Source organism: Lytechinus pictus, chromosome 11 (genome assembly GCF_037042905.1).
Source record: "Lytechinus pictus isolate F3 Inbred chromosome 11, Lp3.0, whole genome shotgun sequence".
Taxonomy (NCBI): Eukaryota; Metazoa; Echinodermata; class Echinoidea; order Temnopleuroida; family Toxopneustidae; genus Lytechinus; species Lytechinus pictus.
This window is the reverse complement of record NC_087255.1, coordinates 18,066,680-18,082,472: the sequence shown is the minus strand read 5'-3', so window position 1 is coordinate 18,082,472 and position 15,793 is coordinate 18,066,680. Positions and strand designations below refer to the sequence as shown.

The window sequence follows — 15,793 nt, the reverse complement described above, 5'->3', positions numbered from 1 at the left end:
CACAATATATGTGACAAAATAAAAGAATTGTAAAGCATAAATAGTGATCTTTGGGAAAGACAATATTTCAGTTTGAATAGTATGCCAATACCTCTGGCAACAAGTGTGCTAATATAACGAATGTGGCTATTCCAAGTTAAATTAGAGTCAATTTGACTTTAGATATTAGATTATTCTGTATGATTATTTTGAGTCTTTTTTATCTTCTTGCAAAAATTGCTTTTTGACATCAAAATCTCCAACATGCAGCGTTTAATCTCAGAGATACCTTTATACGATATATAGCCTATGTGAAAAGGTAATTGACCTTCGACCTTGAACTTTATGGATCAATATGCATTTTAGGTGATTAACTTTATCTTATTTGACCTTCCTGTAAGAACCTCTGCATTTTGACACCAAGATCAACAACCTGAGCCTTTTCATACCGTATATATGGTATATAATGTAAAAAAGGTCATTGACCTTTAAAAGGCTTTGACCTTCAATTTTATTGTTTAATGTGCATTCTGGGTAATTAATTTGATTTCATTTGATCTTCCTGTAAGAACCTTTGCTTTTTGACACCTAGATCACCAACCTGCACCTTTTCATCTCAGAGATACCATTATACTGTATGTAGTATATAATGTAAAAAAAGGGTCATTGAACTTTGAAAGGCTTTGACCTTGAATTTCATGGGTGAATGAGCATTGTAGGTACTTGATTTGATTTTATTTGATCTTCTTGTAAGAATCTGCGCATTTTGACACCAAGATCACCAACCTGTAATATTTTATCTGGGAGATACCATGATACAGTATATTTAAAAAGGTCATTGAACTTTGACCTTGAAAAAAAGCACTTTCCCCAACCCGTATTCTTCCTAACTTTTTTTTTGGTAAATGTTGACACCCATACCTACTCAAATCAGTCAAAAAACCATTTCCAATAATTTTATTCCAGTTGGTTACTAATTACGGGATACTAGTAGCGCAGATTTACAGACGATATCCAGAGTACCCCCCCCCCCCCCCCCCTTTAGCGACGGCCCTTCGTAAGAGGTGTCAGTAAATGTAATTTCCCGATATTTGCTCACTTCAGCTTGGGCAGTCATAGTGACGGAAACGTACATTTGCAATGCTTGTGTCGTAAGACTTTTCCCTGGGAATTATTTACAGTGCATAGCTGTGAAATACAGCAATGGCGTTTTCTTTTGTTTTATCCCGAAGTCGTTTGCCATGTCGGGTTATAAAGCGGCAATCTACTTTGTCATCGACTTCTTATTCGTCAAACCCGCTTTCGATACCTGGCAAATTATGGACATCATCGCTCACACGTCGAAGTGACAAGTCCACTAATTTCCCTATCTTGGATTTGTACCCTGACGTCCAACAACAATCTCCATTAACATGGAATTCCAGAACGACATCACTTTCATTGGATCGTCGTCATCCAGTCCGTTCATTGACGAGATCATATTCCACTGCATACGCTACGGAGTCGATCACCTATCCATCTAGCTGGAAAGCCTATTCCGACGTCGAAATCAAACGAATTGAGTTGGCCTCATCGAACGACAGACTGTGCATAACATGGAACGATAGCAATAGTACGACGTCGTCATCTTCGTTGTCATCATCGTCATCGTTTCCACTGATATGGCTTAGAGACAACTGTCGATGTCCGGAGTGTTTTAGTGCTACAACGTTGAGTCGCATCGCCCCTTTTAGAAATATAAATGACAATAGCATTAAAGTCAACACGGTCTCGTTGGCCGACGATTTAAAATCTGTAAGTATCAAAAACATACTTTTAATTTATTATTTGTATATTCTACTCATAAGTTTCCTATGACATAGTAAAGCTTACACAGGCGTAATCAATTGGGGACCAAAAAGGCAGCCCCAACTCCCTATTGCCTTATTGGTTCCGAGCGATATCTCAAAATGGCCATCGAATTCCTCCCAAATCAGATTTCACGAGTAAATCCTAAAATATCTCTACAAATAAGGCTTGCAATGTATCTAACTATATGTGTTCATGGTCACTGAGCACAAAAATACATTAATATTAAGTTGGGTCATTTACATGACATCAAGTACTCCTCTGTTTTGTGACCTAAAATGTTCGCCAGTTTTTTATTTTGTTACAGGAAACAATTTAATATTTCTGTTCAATCATAAAAAGAGCTCCCATCAATATTAAATGATATGTTTAAAAACAAATTCTGTTTATCATTCCTAGGCTATGAGACCAAAAACAAATCAAAAAGTCTTATTCCTTTTGCACGTACCTTATTAATCCAACATACAATACAATTTCAGGGTGTTCATGATTGGATTTCGTTACCTTACATTGTGAAAAATTCTTAAACTCTAACTAGATTTAAATGCTTATGTAAATAATTGTTGTTTAACGTTTGATGTGCACTGAGTAGAGGGCATTATTTACCCCCCCCCCCCCTCTCCCCTCTCTCTTCCCTCTTTCTTTCTCCCTATCTCTCTTTTTTTCTCCCGCTATCGCTTCCTTCCTTTCTTACTCTGTTAACTTTTCTGCATGGGTGTTTTGGTTGGTATGCTGGGGTGATTGTGTGTGTATGAGCATGGACCTATTTCGTAATCATATGGAAAACTAGCGGACAGAAGGTCCTCGCTGCACGCGCGCACCCTTATAACACGCAGAATTCCCTTGCATTATCCCCTTTTTTCACAAACAAATGTGTATCAAGGACAAGCGTTGATTCAGATAGAATTTCCGCCCCCCCTGAAATGAATGGTAACAACTTCTTCTATCAGATGACCATAATTTTTTTTACATTCAATTGGTGGGAAATATGGCACTTTATTACATTAAAATCACTAGAAACCATCCATAGTCAGGAATATGTATTGGGATAATGGGTTTGGGGGACATTTTTATAGTACCCGGGTGGATTATATCAGGTCGTCACATCGGTGGGTGGTGGTATCAAGAATTTCCGCCCAGATTATAATAAAGGGCACATTGTAAGGAAAATACTCATGAAAGAACCATGGAGATTGGTTAATAAGGAAATAGGGCACTTTTATCATCAAATCAGAGGAGATTTTCTTTGTGATAGTGATGTCCGAAGAGCAAACCTACACTCGTGACGGGTCCATTATGTATACGAGGGGTGCATCCTAGCTTACCACTGCATAGCTAAGTCTGAAAATTAAGTTTTGCTTATTTCTTTCATTTTATAATGATGTTTAAATGTTCAAACAACGATAATTCATGAAAATTGACTCAAAATATTGCGAATCAACGCTGAAACATTATCTGTGTATACATTTTATCCCTCTGTAATGCTATTTCCCCCATAAAGCCGAAATGGAACATTCCGCACCACTAGTCATACGATGATCGCGAGGTCTGCAAACGTCGTCTGCTATGTTTTTACATGTCCGGTACACTGCATACAAGTTTTCGATATGGGTCCATGGTATGAGGCAGGTTTTCTTTTTTTCTGCTTTACACTTTAATAATCTAAGATCTGTTTTGTGTTGTCAATTATTGTACATGAGCCCATCATCGCAAGCTATGCTTTTCTTGGGGTCCTTGTGACCCAGCCAAGATTCTCTGACATTTCCCCCATCAATCTGTTCCATGAAGAAGGCTGAAAAATCATAATCATCCAGTCCCTATTTTGTTACAATGATAACACGTATGCACTAGCGTACCAAAGGGGGGGGGGAAACTGCCCCCCCCCCTCCTGACGAGTCACAACCCATGCAAGGGACGTTACGTACCCCTGCCCCCCCCCCCCCTGACGAGTCACAACTGATCCTTGACGAGCCACAAGTGGCCCCCTCTTTTGAACTTGAAGACCTTTTTTTCTGATGCGAAATGTCCTTTATTTGCGGTTGATGACCTTTTTTTTGCTTGTCAATTCCTCCAACAAATTTGCCCCCCTCTTGGAAAATCCTGGGTACGCCACTGCACGTATGTGACCTGTCATTCTCTTACTATTCCTAGGTTAGCATCAACTGGGGAGACGGTCACGTGAGCCATTATCCGGCAAGGTGGTTACGATGTAACGCCTTCTCCGAGTCTGAACCGGACCCGCTAGCCGATATCCAACTCCAACTGTGGGACGCTTCGACGTGCCGTGATCGTATGCAAAAATTCGACTTCAATGACCTCCTGTCCGATGACCGTGCATTGTATGACATGTTGCTTGAAGTGAAGGTGCTCGGTATAGCGTTGATTGAGAATACACCCCTCAGATTTGGACAGCTTCACAGGCTAGGTGACAGAGTGGGCTTCCTTTTACCTAGCAATTACGGGTATGATAACAGGCATAATTAAATTTAGGCACGTATTCTTGGTGGGGGTCAGGGCACGACCCCCTAACCCCCGTCCCCCTAAAAAAAGAAATGCAAAGGATGTTAAATATTATCATTAAGTAAAACCCCTCCGTACCGTACCCTTACAAGGAATTTATGTTTTGCATCTCAGCCCTTTCAAGTTAAATAAGCCCTAATATTTGAAGGACAAGTCCACCCCCAACAAAAAGATGATTTGAATAAAAAGAGAAAAATCCAACAAGCATAACAGTGAAAAAATCATCAAAATCGGATGTAAAATAAGAAAGTTTACATCTCGTTATGCCTGAGCGTCCTTCCAATATTCCCAGCTGAGGTCAGACTAAATTCATGACCTGGGCCTCGCTCCTCAAGAGCGACGTTTCGCTTACGTAACGACAAGGACAGTCTATCAGTCGCGTGCGGCCTCGCCCAGCGGTGACAGATCTCAGTCGCGTGCGACCTCGCCTGACCTCACGCTGAGGCCGGCGCTGAGGACAGATCTGGGGCCCGTTTCATAAAAGACATGCAACTATTGTAAATTTGCCATAATGGCAACTACCATGGTAACACTATAAATAGTGCTCGGCAGCCAATCATATTCAAGGCTTCCATGGTAGTTGTCATAATGGCAAAGTTACAACAGTTGCAAGTCCTTTATGAAACGGGTCCCTGTTTTGCATGAGTCCAGGGTCTCGCTCTTCAACAGAGTATGCCCTTGTGTTATGCAACATCAAGGACCGACTCGCAGTCGCGTGCAGCCCATCTACGCCGAGGACGAATGTTCTTGGGAGAAGGATAGAAATTAGCTCAAGAATGCTTTGCTCGATTTAGCTCTCTATAAAAGGGGTCAATTCGCACTTGAGAAGAGTTTTCTCGGGGCGTGTCTTGGAGTTCACTTCAATCAAGTGTGTATGGATTGTGCCTAACGTCAAATATCTTATCATTAATAAATGGACAAGTCTAACCCACAAGTCAGCTCTGCTTATTTTAATTTGCTGTTTCCCACCTGTGAGAGAATATAGACGAATAGATAATCGATTGACATCCTTGGCGTGAAGATACATTGGTCTACGAGAGAGAAATTAAGAACTCAAGTGAGAACTATGAGAATTATACAGAGCCAATAAAAGGAGAGACGAACAGTTGGTGAAATCAGTGAGATTTGTGCGAGCTTGCATTATTGGTTTAGTAATTTCCAATCCCCTTCGCAACAATACAATTGTAAAAGAAACTTTTTTTCAGTCGACGTTTGAAAAAATACAATTTGATTATATACCCACATCAAATAATTGCCTTTGTGTGCCATCAATATCATAATCATGATCATCAAACCATTACACATCTCCAACGAGTTATGTATAAACCATTATGGTTAATATTACGTCTTTACTGCGCGCCCCGAAAACAAGGACATCCATTTTCAGAGATAGATAGTACAAATTTACGAATAGAAGACTACAGGAAATAGAAACTGAGGCCTATACCGTTTGTTCAGAAACTCCCGAGTGAATCTGGATCAAACCTCATTTACATTATCAAGGGGTCAACTATTGGGTTTTGTATTTTCAAAGAAAATTAATGCTTAATCAATGTTTCGTTTTGTTTTATCGAAAGTGAAACATTTCAGGTCCAAAGTAAAGTAGGCGCCAGCAATGCAGCCTACCTCGCAACGGATCTACCGCTACACACAGACCTTACCTACTACAACAATCAACCTGGGGTAAGTCAGGGACACCTCTCAAAAGGGGAAGGTGATAGTAATTTCCGTATTATGTATATTGTTATACACAATAATTGTATAAAAACAACTCGAGCTGCTGCCATCGGGTGCAGAGACAAGGTACCAAAATGGGGAAGGGCCAAATGCGTTCTTATATTCTTTATCGTCGTCTGAAATATCCATTGAAAATTGCCCTCTTATTAAAATACACTCAGGTTATCGAATGAATTCGCCTCTCCAACCAGTGCTTCCACTTTTCAAAACGGAACTTCCTGTAATTTACTCTGAAAGTTTCTGGAATTTTACAAAATATTCTGGAATTTTCCGAATGTTCTCCAGTCTTCCATAAGTTATAATTCTCTTCTATACACACACAAAAATGAAATATAGGGCCCAGTGTCGTAATTTATCCCAAAAAAATTGGGGGCGAAACATGACGTAACGGGCAAAGTTTATAAATTGTTGCGAGCGAGCGAAGCGAGCAAGCAAACATTTTGACATTTTATTTAAAAAGATCAAATTTTGTGATAGATTTTGACATAACATTAAGAAAATAATATCATTCCCGAAAATAACTTACTGGAATTTCTCACTTTCTGGAATGATCCTGGAAAACAGCGAAACTTCCTGGAATTTCCTGGATTCCAGGAAGAGTGGAAGCACTGTTCAGACTCCAACTATTATGTCGTTTGATGAATCTTGTCTTCCCAAATTGCAGATTCAGATGCTTCACTGCATACAGCAAGCCGATCTTCAAGGGGGTGAGAACACCCTGGTTGATGGGTTCAAGGTCGCCGAAGACATCATGAAGTCCTCGCCCGATTCGTACGATGTCCTCACGAAACAAATCCTGGAGTTTTACGATACTGGCACGGACAGCGTAGGAGAATACTTCCAGCACTCCCGACATTCTGTTCTCCGGTGCGTTCAATACTCAGTGCCTTGCAGTTTATGTTAAATAATCATGGATAGCCAATGTTGACAAAATTTCTTTCTAAAAGTTCCAAAGCATAAAACGGCTTTCATCGTAACCAAGAGCGAACGTGACAAGCTGTCACCCCGCCATATCCGTATACGTTAAGAGCTAAACAAAAACTTCTCTCTGAAATGTATATCAAGGAGGTTTTTTTTCGCTACCTCGACGAAGAAAGGAAAATGTAAATGCAACAGCGTTTTCGTCCTTAATTTCGGAGCTGACGAAAAATTGCAAGTAGGGCCTAAGTCGTTTGTCCAGAGTCCGGGAAGACACTGCTGTTTTGATTTACCAATTTTCGAAAAAGACTTCTTGGTTGCTCTTTGTCATAAAGGACGGCATTTGACAATACATTGTCTATGTTCTTGAACGTGTTCTGCGTTAACGATTCCAAACCGACCAGTGGAATGCCATTGGAAATCAGCTTTGATCGATCTTGATTCGGTTTCGCCGATGTGAATTAGGCATAAGTTACCACCTCCCCAAACTGGACGAATCTGAAACGTCCGAATAAGGCGAATATATATTCCAAACAACTGTCGACAAGTCGGAAACATGTGCAATAGGTAGTTCCAACCATCCTGTATTTTACATGCATCAGATCGAACAAAACAAAAACCCTGCTGGAAATTACAGTGTCACACAGTATGATCACAGTGTGTTCTCTTAGTAGACTATGTGAATATATTATTCACACTGTTTACATGATCAGATTCAACAATGTGAAGATATGTTCACACTGTGGTCACTTTCGACAGTGTGTTCACTGATGGTGGATTATGTGAATATGGTGGCATTCACACTTTTAAACTGCTCAAACGGTGTGAGGGTGATTTCACATTGTGTTCCACACTGTGAACACACTGTGTTCTTTCCAGGCGGGAATGTCCTCCAAATTCTCCAAACAATAGTCTGCATTTCAGAAGCATTTGCAATAGATTTTTACCATTCTTTATTTTTGCTTGCTTTACAGATTGAATGGGAAAAATAAAGTTGACCAAGTAACTTTCAGCGATCACGGACGGAGCGCAATGACCCGGATGCAAGTTGATGACGTCATCAAGACATACAAAGCCCTGTCGTCTTTCACCGCCCGACTTTATGCTCCTGAAAACGTCTTCGAATACAAGATGAAAGATGGTGAGAATCGCTGGCGGATAGATTAGGGGCTATGGCTCGATCCCCCTCCCATCCAAAAACAAATGTTTCACCGGCAAGAAACAAAAGTAAAAATGAAATCTTATTGTATTGATCCATTTTGTCGTCGAAGGTAAACATTTCTTTGTGTTTAGCTGCCAAGTCAACAAAGTGATCATTAAAAGCGTGTGGCAATTTCCTTAAATCCCAAAATATCTTCACCATTAAAGGACAGCTTTGTATTAACTTCATGTGTTTTTTATTACGAAGCATATATCGTAGAGTCATTACCAGGATATTAACATCAAATTATTTCTTTTACTGGTTATAGGGGAAACGTTGATCATGGATAATTACCGAGTTCTTCACGGCCGAAAATCGTTCACCATGACTCCAGGTTCAGCTAGACATCTTGAGGGAGGCTACTTTGATTGGGATACGGTCATGTCTAAACTTCGGGTACTCAAGAAGAATCTCGATGCAATGTAGTAGATCGACGTCATCGAGCCGCCATCCTAGAGGCTGAAGCCATTGCCTTGCATGCGTTGGTGAAGCAGACCTGAGGTTGCACGGGCCTAACTACAACTGGCAGGCCAAAGATATTCATTCTAGCCAACCCATAGCTCAATTTTTAAATTTGATATTGCTGATTGACAAAAATGAATGAACATGACTGACAATCTAACACTGATTATAGGGAGGGTACCTACTGAACTTCCTTTTTCCAAATTGGACAGATATATCACCACTATGGAACTACATTTTTACTGGCGGAAGAATTAGGACCATTTTACTCTCTCAAGTGATGAATTCGATCCACTGAACTAGAAATTCGTTCAGTGATTCGATCCCGTCAGGTGTAGTCTTCATAAATGCTGATTTATTTTTAAAATGAGCCGGTCGAGGTACCCTTTTCTGGTCGGATATGGAATGTCAGACATTTATCCTATCCACTGGTAGTAAACATTCAACCCTCGAATTTCCTCATTTTTTATGAATTTTTTTTAAGTACCACTTTAACACACGAGTCTATGGGAAATGAATTAGCCCCTGTAGAGATGATCTGCATCTCTAACAACTCCGTTTACGCGTATTCCTATATCCTCTGAAGGAGGGCGCTATAAGATCATGACGTCACATAAGGTCAATATCCAGATGGCTCCAGGAAGAGAATGATAATGTTATCAAACATAAAATGTTCGAATCCCACCTAGGCCTATAGCGTCCTTTGGCAAGATGTCAATCCACACTCTGCCACTCTCTATTCAGGTGTTAAATGGGTACCCTGCATGGTAGGATGCAAAAGCCTGGTATGCCTTGCAATGGAGTCTTGAAACATGTCTCGGAATCATCCCCAGGGAGCGTCGTCAACATTTAAATATTAACCAAGGTTAAGTTTTTTAAATGTCATCATAACTTAGACAGTATATGAACCTAGTCCATAAAACTTAAACATAAGGGTAATCAAGTATTACTGAACATCTTGCCTGAGTTTCAGGTCACATGACTAAGGTCAAAGGTCATTTAGGGTCAATGAACTTAGACCATGTTGGGGGAATCAATATCGAAATCTTAACCAAGATTAAGTTTTTGAAATGTCGTCATAACTTCTAAAGCAGGGATTCTCAAATGGTGGCGCGCGCGCCACTTGTGGCGCACCGAGCCTTGCGGAGTGGCGCTCGGGAGCCGGTATAAAATAGAGTAAAATTAAGGAAAAATTGGGGAGAAAAAATGTATCTATTAGTAACCTGGAAATAAGGATTAGGTGATCATTTTAATACAAAGAGAAAACAAAAACTCTTTACTTGACACTTAATTGCTAATTGATTTCCTCAGAGTTTGTCCAATTTAGCACTCGATAACCCCTGTTATGGAGGATCGATGGTGTTCTCCTTTTTTATTTGTTATATGCTGTACAAAGTTTATGTCAAACACAAGTGATCTGAAAACCCCGTTTGTAGGATTTCTATTTCAACGGCGAGAAATTTTCCATTTCCAGAGCATACGTTTTGGTTAAGAGTTAAACATCAAATAGTATGATATTCAAAGAACATCCTGATCATAAAAGATTATGAATATGGGACATAACAAGCTTTGTTTCCGGAGCTGATTAAAATCCGAAGTTGTAAAAGTGAAATACATTATGCTCAGATGTATTGCCTGCCGTGATTGCCTGCATGCACTCTTGCTTAATACGAATTGAATGAATGATACTGCACGTGAGTTGTAGAGAGAGAGGGGCAGTTTGGGGCGTTAGTGCAATGAAACGCCTAAATTTCAGCCCTTGCAAAATCTAGGAACGTAACTTATTCAGCCACTGGCGTACAGATGGGGGTGGGGATTGGGGGCCCCCAAGTGGTTCACGTCCAAGAAAAAAAAAAAAAAAAAAAGGAAAGAAAAAAGGAAAGGGAAAGAGTGGAATATTATTTTCTTAATATTATGTCAAAATATAGGTTTTTGTATTGAAAAGTTCAATATTTTTGCTTCAGCTGCCATATCTAGCCCCCTCATTTTTTTTTTACTCATTACGCCACTTGCTTCAGCCAATAGATCTGGTGCAGAACAGTCTGAACTAGTGGTATCATTGGTATGTTGTGAAAAAGTCACTGGTCATTTTTATTTTAATATTAATATTGTGTAATATAGTTTGTTGGCATTTGTATTTCTTCTGTTGATATTAATTAGAGCCCCTCTGGGCAATTTAAAAGGCCTTATATTCCAAAACTTATGGGGGCTCTGCCCCCTCGACCCCACCAGGGGCATTTGGACCCCTCTGCTGATACATTGCTGGTTTGCGTAATGGATAGTGGAGCATTACAGATTCTCAACAAGAAATGTGGCGCTTCAAAAAAAGTAATTGAGAATGGCTGTTCTAAAGTATATGAACCTAGTTCATGAAACTTGGACATAAGGGTGATAGTGTATCAGTAAAGATCCTGCTTGAGTTTCAGGTCACATGATTAAGGTCAAAGGTCGCTTAGGGACAACGAACTTTGACCATTTTGGGGGTATTTGTGGAATTGTCATCATAACTTTGACATTTTATGGATCTAGTTCATAAAACTTAGATATAAGAGCAATTAGGTATCCCTGAACATCCTGTGCTAGTTTCAGGTCACATGACCAAGGTCAAAGGTCACTTAGGGTCAACAAACTTTGACCATTTTGGGGGTATTTGTGGAATTGTCATCATAACTTTGATATTTTATGGATCTAGTTCATGAAACCTGGGACATAAGAATAACCATGTATCCCTGAATATTTTGTGCTTGTTTCTGGTCACATGACCAAAATCAAAGATCATTTAGGGTCAATGAACTTTAGCCCTGTTTGGGGTATTTGTTGAATTGGCATCATAACTTAGAAAGTTTATGGATCTACACATGTAGTTCATGAAACATATATAGACATAGGTGTAATCAAGTATGAATGATTGTTTTGCACATGTCTTAGGTCACATGATCATGTTAGTCAATGGACTTGGTCATAGTATTTTATTATCATATGAGTGTTTTCTTTTGTGAATAAGTATTTAATAGCTGTTTTCAAAGTCAGCACTGCTGCTATAATGCAGGCGAGACTGCCAGAGGCGTTCCACTTGTTTATTATTTCTCCGCTATTTTTACAACAAACTTTTCTTCAGGGTGAACTTCCCTATAGATGATAACAAAAATATGACGGACTCTTAACCTATCAAGACGAATCTTCACATATCTGTTTTATCACTATTATTCCCTTGGTATACATATTTAATTATCTTTACGACTTTGTTCATCAAATATTTGAGAAGTAAGCTTCACCTTTCAAATTCTGACACCGGGAATCAGCCTCGATCTCCTCACCATAAAACAGAAGGGGAGAATTATGTCGCTTGTAGCTTGCATGTCACTTATATGCCTTATGATAATAATAATAATAATAATAATAATAATTGAATTATTATTGTAATAATTTTCTTTTTAATGAAATGTTCTCTTTATCGTCTCTCCTCGTTATTTTCGTACATTGCTTATTTCATGTGTTGTGTTGATTTCTTTTTTATATTCTTCCTCTCTGATGGTCACTAACATATGTTTTGACCGTTATCATGATAATTGAATATACTTTCATCAGAGGTGATCACGATTTACAAGCACAGCTAGCCATGCAGTGAATCTCTCCATTTCCAACATTGATGTGTCAATATCAGCTACAAATATTTCATGACCCATCTAAGTTTCAAATGTATAATTAAGACATATATTATGTGTTACATGTTTGGTTTATAATTGTACTTCATTATTGTTTATCATATTATTGTATTTCTTTGGATTTTGTATACTGTTCTGTTGGAAATGAGAAACGATAAATCTGAAACTGAAACTGAATTATCGTCATTATCATCATTATTATTGTTATAACAATAACACTAATTACAATGATATATGTGTCCAGATATACATGGCGCGGTTAAGTATCCAGGGGCGGAACTGGGGGCGGACGGGTGGGGGGGCTTCAACCTTTCTTCAATAAACATGTACAAAAACGTACAAAATAACAATCTCTCCCCCACTTTCAAAGCCGTTCTGCTGCCCCCAGCATCAACCCCTATCAGTCCCTAACGCCATAGGTCTCCCTAAAGAGAAAACAGAACGGTCCAATGCATCCCCGTACACAACAGGGGGCAGCTTGGGGGCTCTTACCCCCCCCCCCCCCCCAGATTTTTTCAAAATTTAAGATACCGTATATTGCCAATTCTACGGCCGTGGTTCAATCTCAACCCTGATGTGGTTAGTTTAATTTATGAAAAGAAAAATAATAATAATAATACTAATAATAACAATAATAATAATAATGATAATAATAATAACAATAATAACAATACTGATAATAATAATAATAATAGTAATAATGTGACTTATAGAGCGCTAAATCCACTCTGTACAGAGTGCTCATAAGGCGCATAAAGCGCTAAGAGTTAATTAAAAGAGTTTTGATAAGATTTCTATTGAATATTTGACATGTATGGATTGACGACAATAAATTCGACTTTCTGGACCCATGTCATATAAACAGAGATAATTTCAGTCACAGGGTTAGATTACATTTTGCAAACTTTGCAATTTCTAGAGGGCTAAAATACTTAGATAAGTCACGTGTGTTGACACGGCAAATAGCATAGTGATATCGGGGTTTGGCAAGCTCGAGTAGCTGCGAGTGTAGATTTTGAGAAGGCGTGGCCGTACGATGCGGGTGGGGCACAGACTTTGAAAATTTCCATTTGTTTATTGAAAATTTTCACGAAGTTCACAAGATATCACGGAATCGTTTAATTTCACCCCACGACAAGCTCGGTCGCTTCGCTTTCGAGTTTCTTCTAAAATTTGTGTCTCCCCCTCCCCCCGGCCACAAAAATTGTTAAGCTCGGTAGGTATTATTAGACCTACTGATTAACGATGACTGCTTTCTTGAAACACAATAATGTTACCCTTGTTCAAACAGTCGGATCCATTGTTGTAAGTACAATGGTGTGCAATTGACCCCCCCCTAAAAAAAAGAAAAAAATTATAATAATAAAAGAAAAGAAAAATATAAAATAAAAAATTATATAAAATAAAAAAATATATATACACATAATAAAAAATATCAAATAGATTTTTAAAAAATAATTATAAGTAAAGAACTTTGCTAATTGAATAATCAACAAAAATGTTCAGCTCGCGCTTCGCACTCGCACGATTTGAATAGGGCTTATGAGATTATTACACTTTTTTGTTGTTTTATAAGAATAAAGCTAAGAAATTACTGTTAGGACATCGGCGTTAATATAAACCTATTATTTTCCAATTGTTATGTCAAAATCTATCACAAACTTGAATTTTTGTAATAAAAATGTCAACAATTTTGCTCGCTCGCGAATCTTATTAATTTTACGCGATACGCTGTATATCGAGCCCCCTCAAGATATTTGGCTCATCACGACAATTGGACAACCCCTTCAAAGAAACAAACAAAAAATCAACTTTGAGCGGCCAATCGGGTAAAATATGGGTGAAAACAAATTTCGCCCCCCCCCCCCCCTATTGGCGGGAACTGGATCCGCCCCTGTATAGGCCTACCCTTTTTCAGCATTTTGAAAAGCTTTTTGACTCCTTATTAAAACGCCATACATAAGTAACGTGCCCACTCTTTAAAAAGAAATCCCTTATTTTTACGCGTGGTCGAGCATGGTATCCATTCGTCAATGAAAGCACCCCCCCCCCCCCCCCCCCCACCCGGCGGCTACCTCGAGCTCAAGGAGGAACCCAATGTGGCTCTGGAAACTTGTCCTAAATCGGATATGTCGCAGCAACCAGAATTTTGCAGTTGAGCCGCACATTGAATGTTTCCGTTTTGGATGTGAAAGGTAAACAAATTCTCATGTCACACAACTTGCATTGCAGGACTTTATATGATGGGCCCAAAAGTCTCTTCCAAAATCAACTACCGTCGTAAAGGTCAGGTCGCGTCGTGCAGCGAAAGGTTCAAAATGATGCATTATACACCGCCATCCCATCATGTCTAACACATAAAACCAAAATAAAATATACATACCTAAACTATTGATTTGTTAAGTAAAAGTGAATGAAAGTCTTGTTTTTTATAGAAAATTACTATAAGAAACTTATATAGTTTATGTTTTAAAGTAGAAATCGAATTTGGTTTTAATTTTTTTTTCTTGATTGGATATAAAATAATTTCTCATAGAACAAATTAATTAATCACCAGGTAGATGGGGGCGGAGCAGAGGATTATCTTTTGTATTTTTTTTGGGGGGACGCAACAATAGACCCCCCCCCCCCCATGAAATAATCCTCAGCTCCGCCATCCGTGGCAAGGTAAATATATATTGTACAAAGTTAAAGTTAAACGGGAGTTTGGTTAAATGTAATTTAACAAACAGCTATTAAATGATCAAGGTTTTTTTTCATCGCTGAAATCATTATTTGAAATACAAAGAAAATCTAAATGATTGTTCTTGATGAAGAAGAATTCAAGAAATAGGTCTCTCTCTATAATTTTGCCTAGAAATTATGTTGATTTATAATCATAAATGAATGTTTTATTTCCTTATGTTTATGACTTTTTATAAGCGTTGGTATTTATTGATTCTGGAATACCCACAGCTAATATGATATTACGAATCATAAAAAGTCTTCCAAATTCAAGGGAGTGCGAGTTTCATCGCACTGTCCAGAGATCTTTGGTCTGTTTCTATCATGATTGAGTTGACGTCGCGACATATGGTGGCGCTCTTCATGTTATTTCAATCGAACTCGTTAATCCGTTGTTAATCACAGAGATCTTATAATATGGCCTGGGTCTTTCGATATAATATTAATTCAATAGAGTGATATATCTATGAACTACGTTCACTTCTGACACGAACGATATTTCTTTTGTATTTCTTTTACCCTTCTTTATTTTTGAGGAATGGATTTTAATTTTTAAAATCATTTTTTTTTTTTTTTTTTACTTAAAGTATACACACAAAGAAAATTCACGAAAGTGATGATTATAGACAAATTATATATGAATGGAAAGGTCTTGTCTTTTTATACACAAATATGTCACTAAAAAGTCTTATCGATGTCGTGGAAATGCAAGAAATGAAATTATTAGAGACCATTCTAA

The 15,793-nt window shown here is 38.5% G+C and overlaps 1 protein-coding gene across 1 annotated transcript; it reads left to right on the top strand.

Annotated features, from left to right (window-relative positions):
- Positions 1–1,075: 1,075 nt before the first annotated feature.
- On the top strand, positions 1,076–10,512 carry LOC129271534 (gamma-butyrobetaine dioxygenase-like). Its single transcript, XM_064106906.1, has 6 exons — positions 1,076–1,773; positions 3,979–4,289; positions 5,925–6,030; positions 6,749–6,951; positions 7,977–8,143; positions 8,472–10,512. The coding sequence occupies exons 1-6, from the start codon at positions 1,183–1,185 to the stop codon at positions 8,627–8,629; spliced, it is 1,536 nt and encodes a 511-aa protein (XP_063962976.1). The 5' UTR covers positions 1,076–1,182; the 3' UTR covers positions 8,630–10,512.
- Positions 10,513–15,793: the final 5,281 nt, after the last annotated feature.

Coding starts and splice junctions, on each gene's coding strand:
- LOC129271534 (XM_064106906.1), top strand. CDS start 1,183: ATGGCGTTTTCTTTTGTTTTATCCCGAAGTCGTTTGCCATGTCGGGTT. Junction 6,031..6,748: donor ACTACAACAATCAACCTGGG/GTAAGTCAGGGA, acceptor CCCAAATTGCAG/ATTCAGATGCTTCACTGCAT. Junction 8,144..8,471: donor CGAATACAAGATGAAAGATG/GTGAGAATCGCT, acceptor TACTGGTTATAG/GGGAAACGTTGATCATGGAT.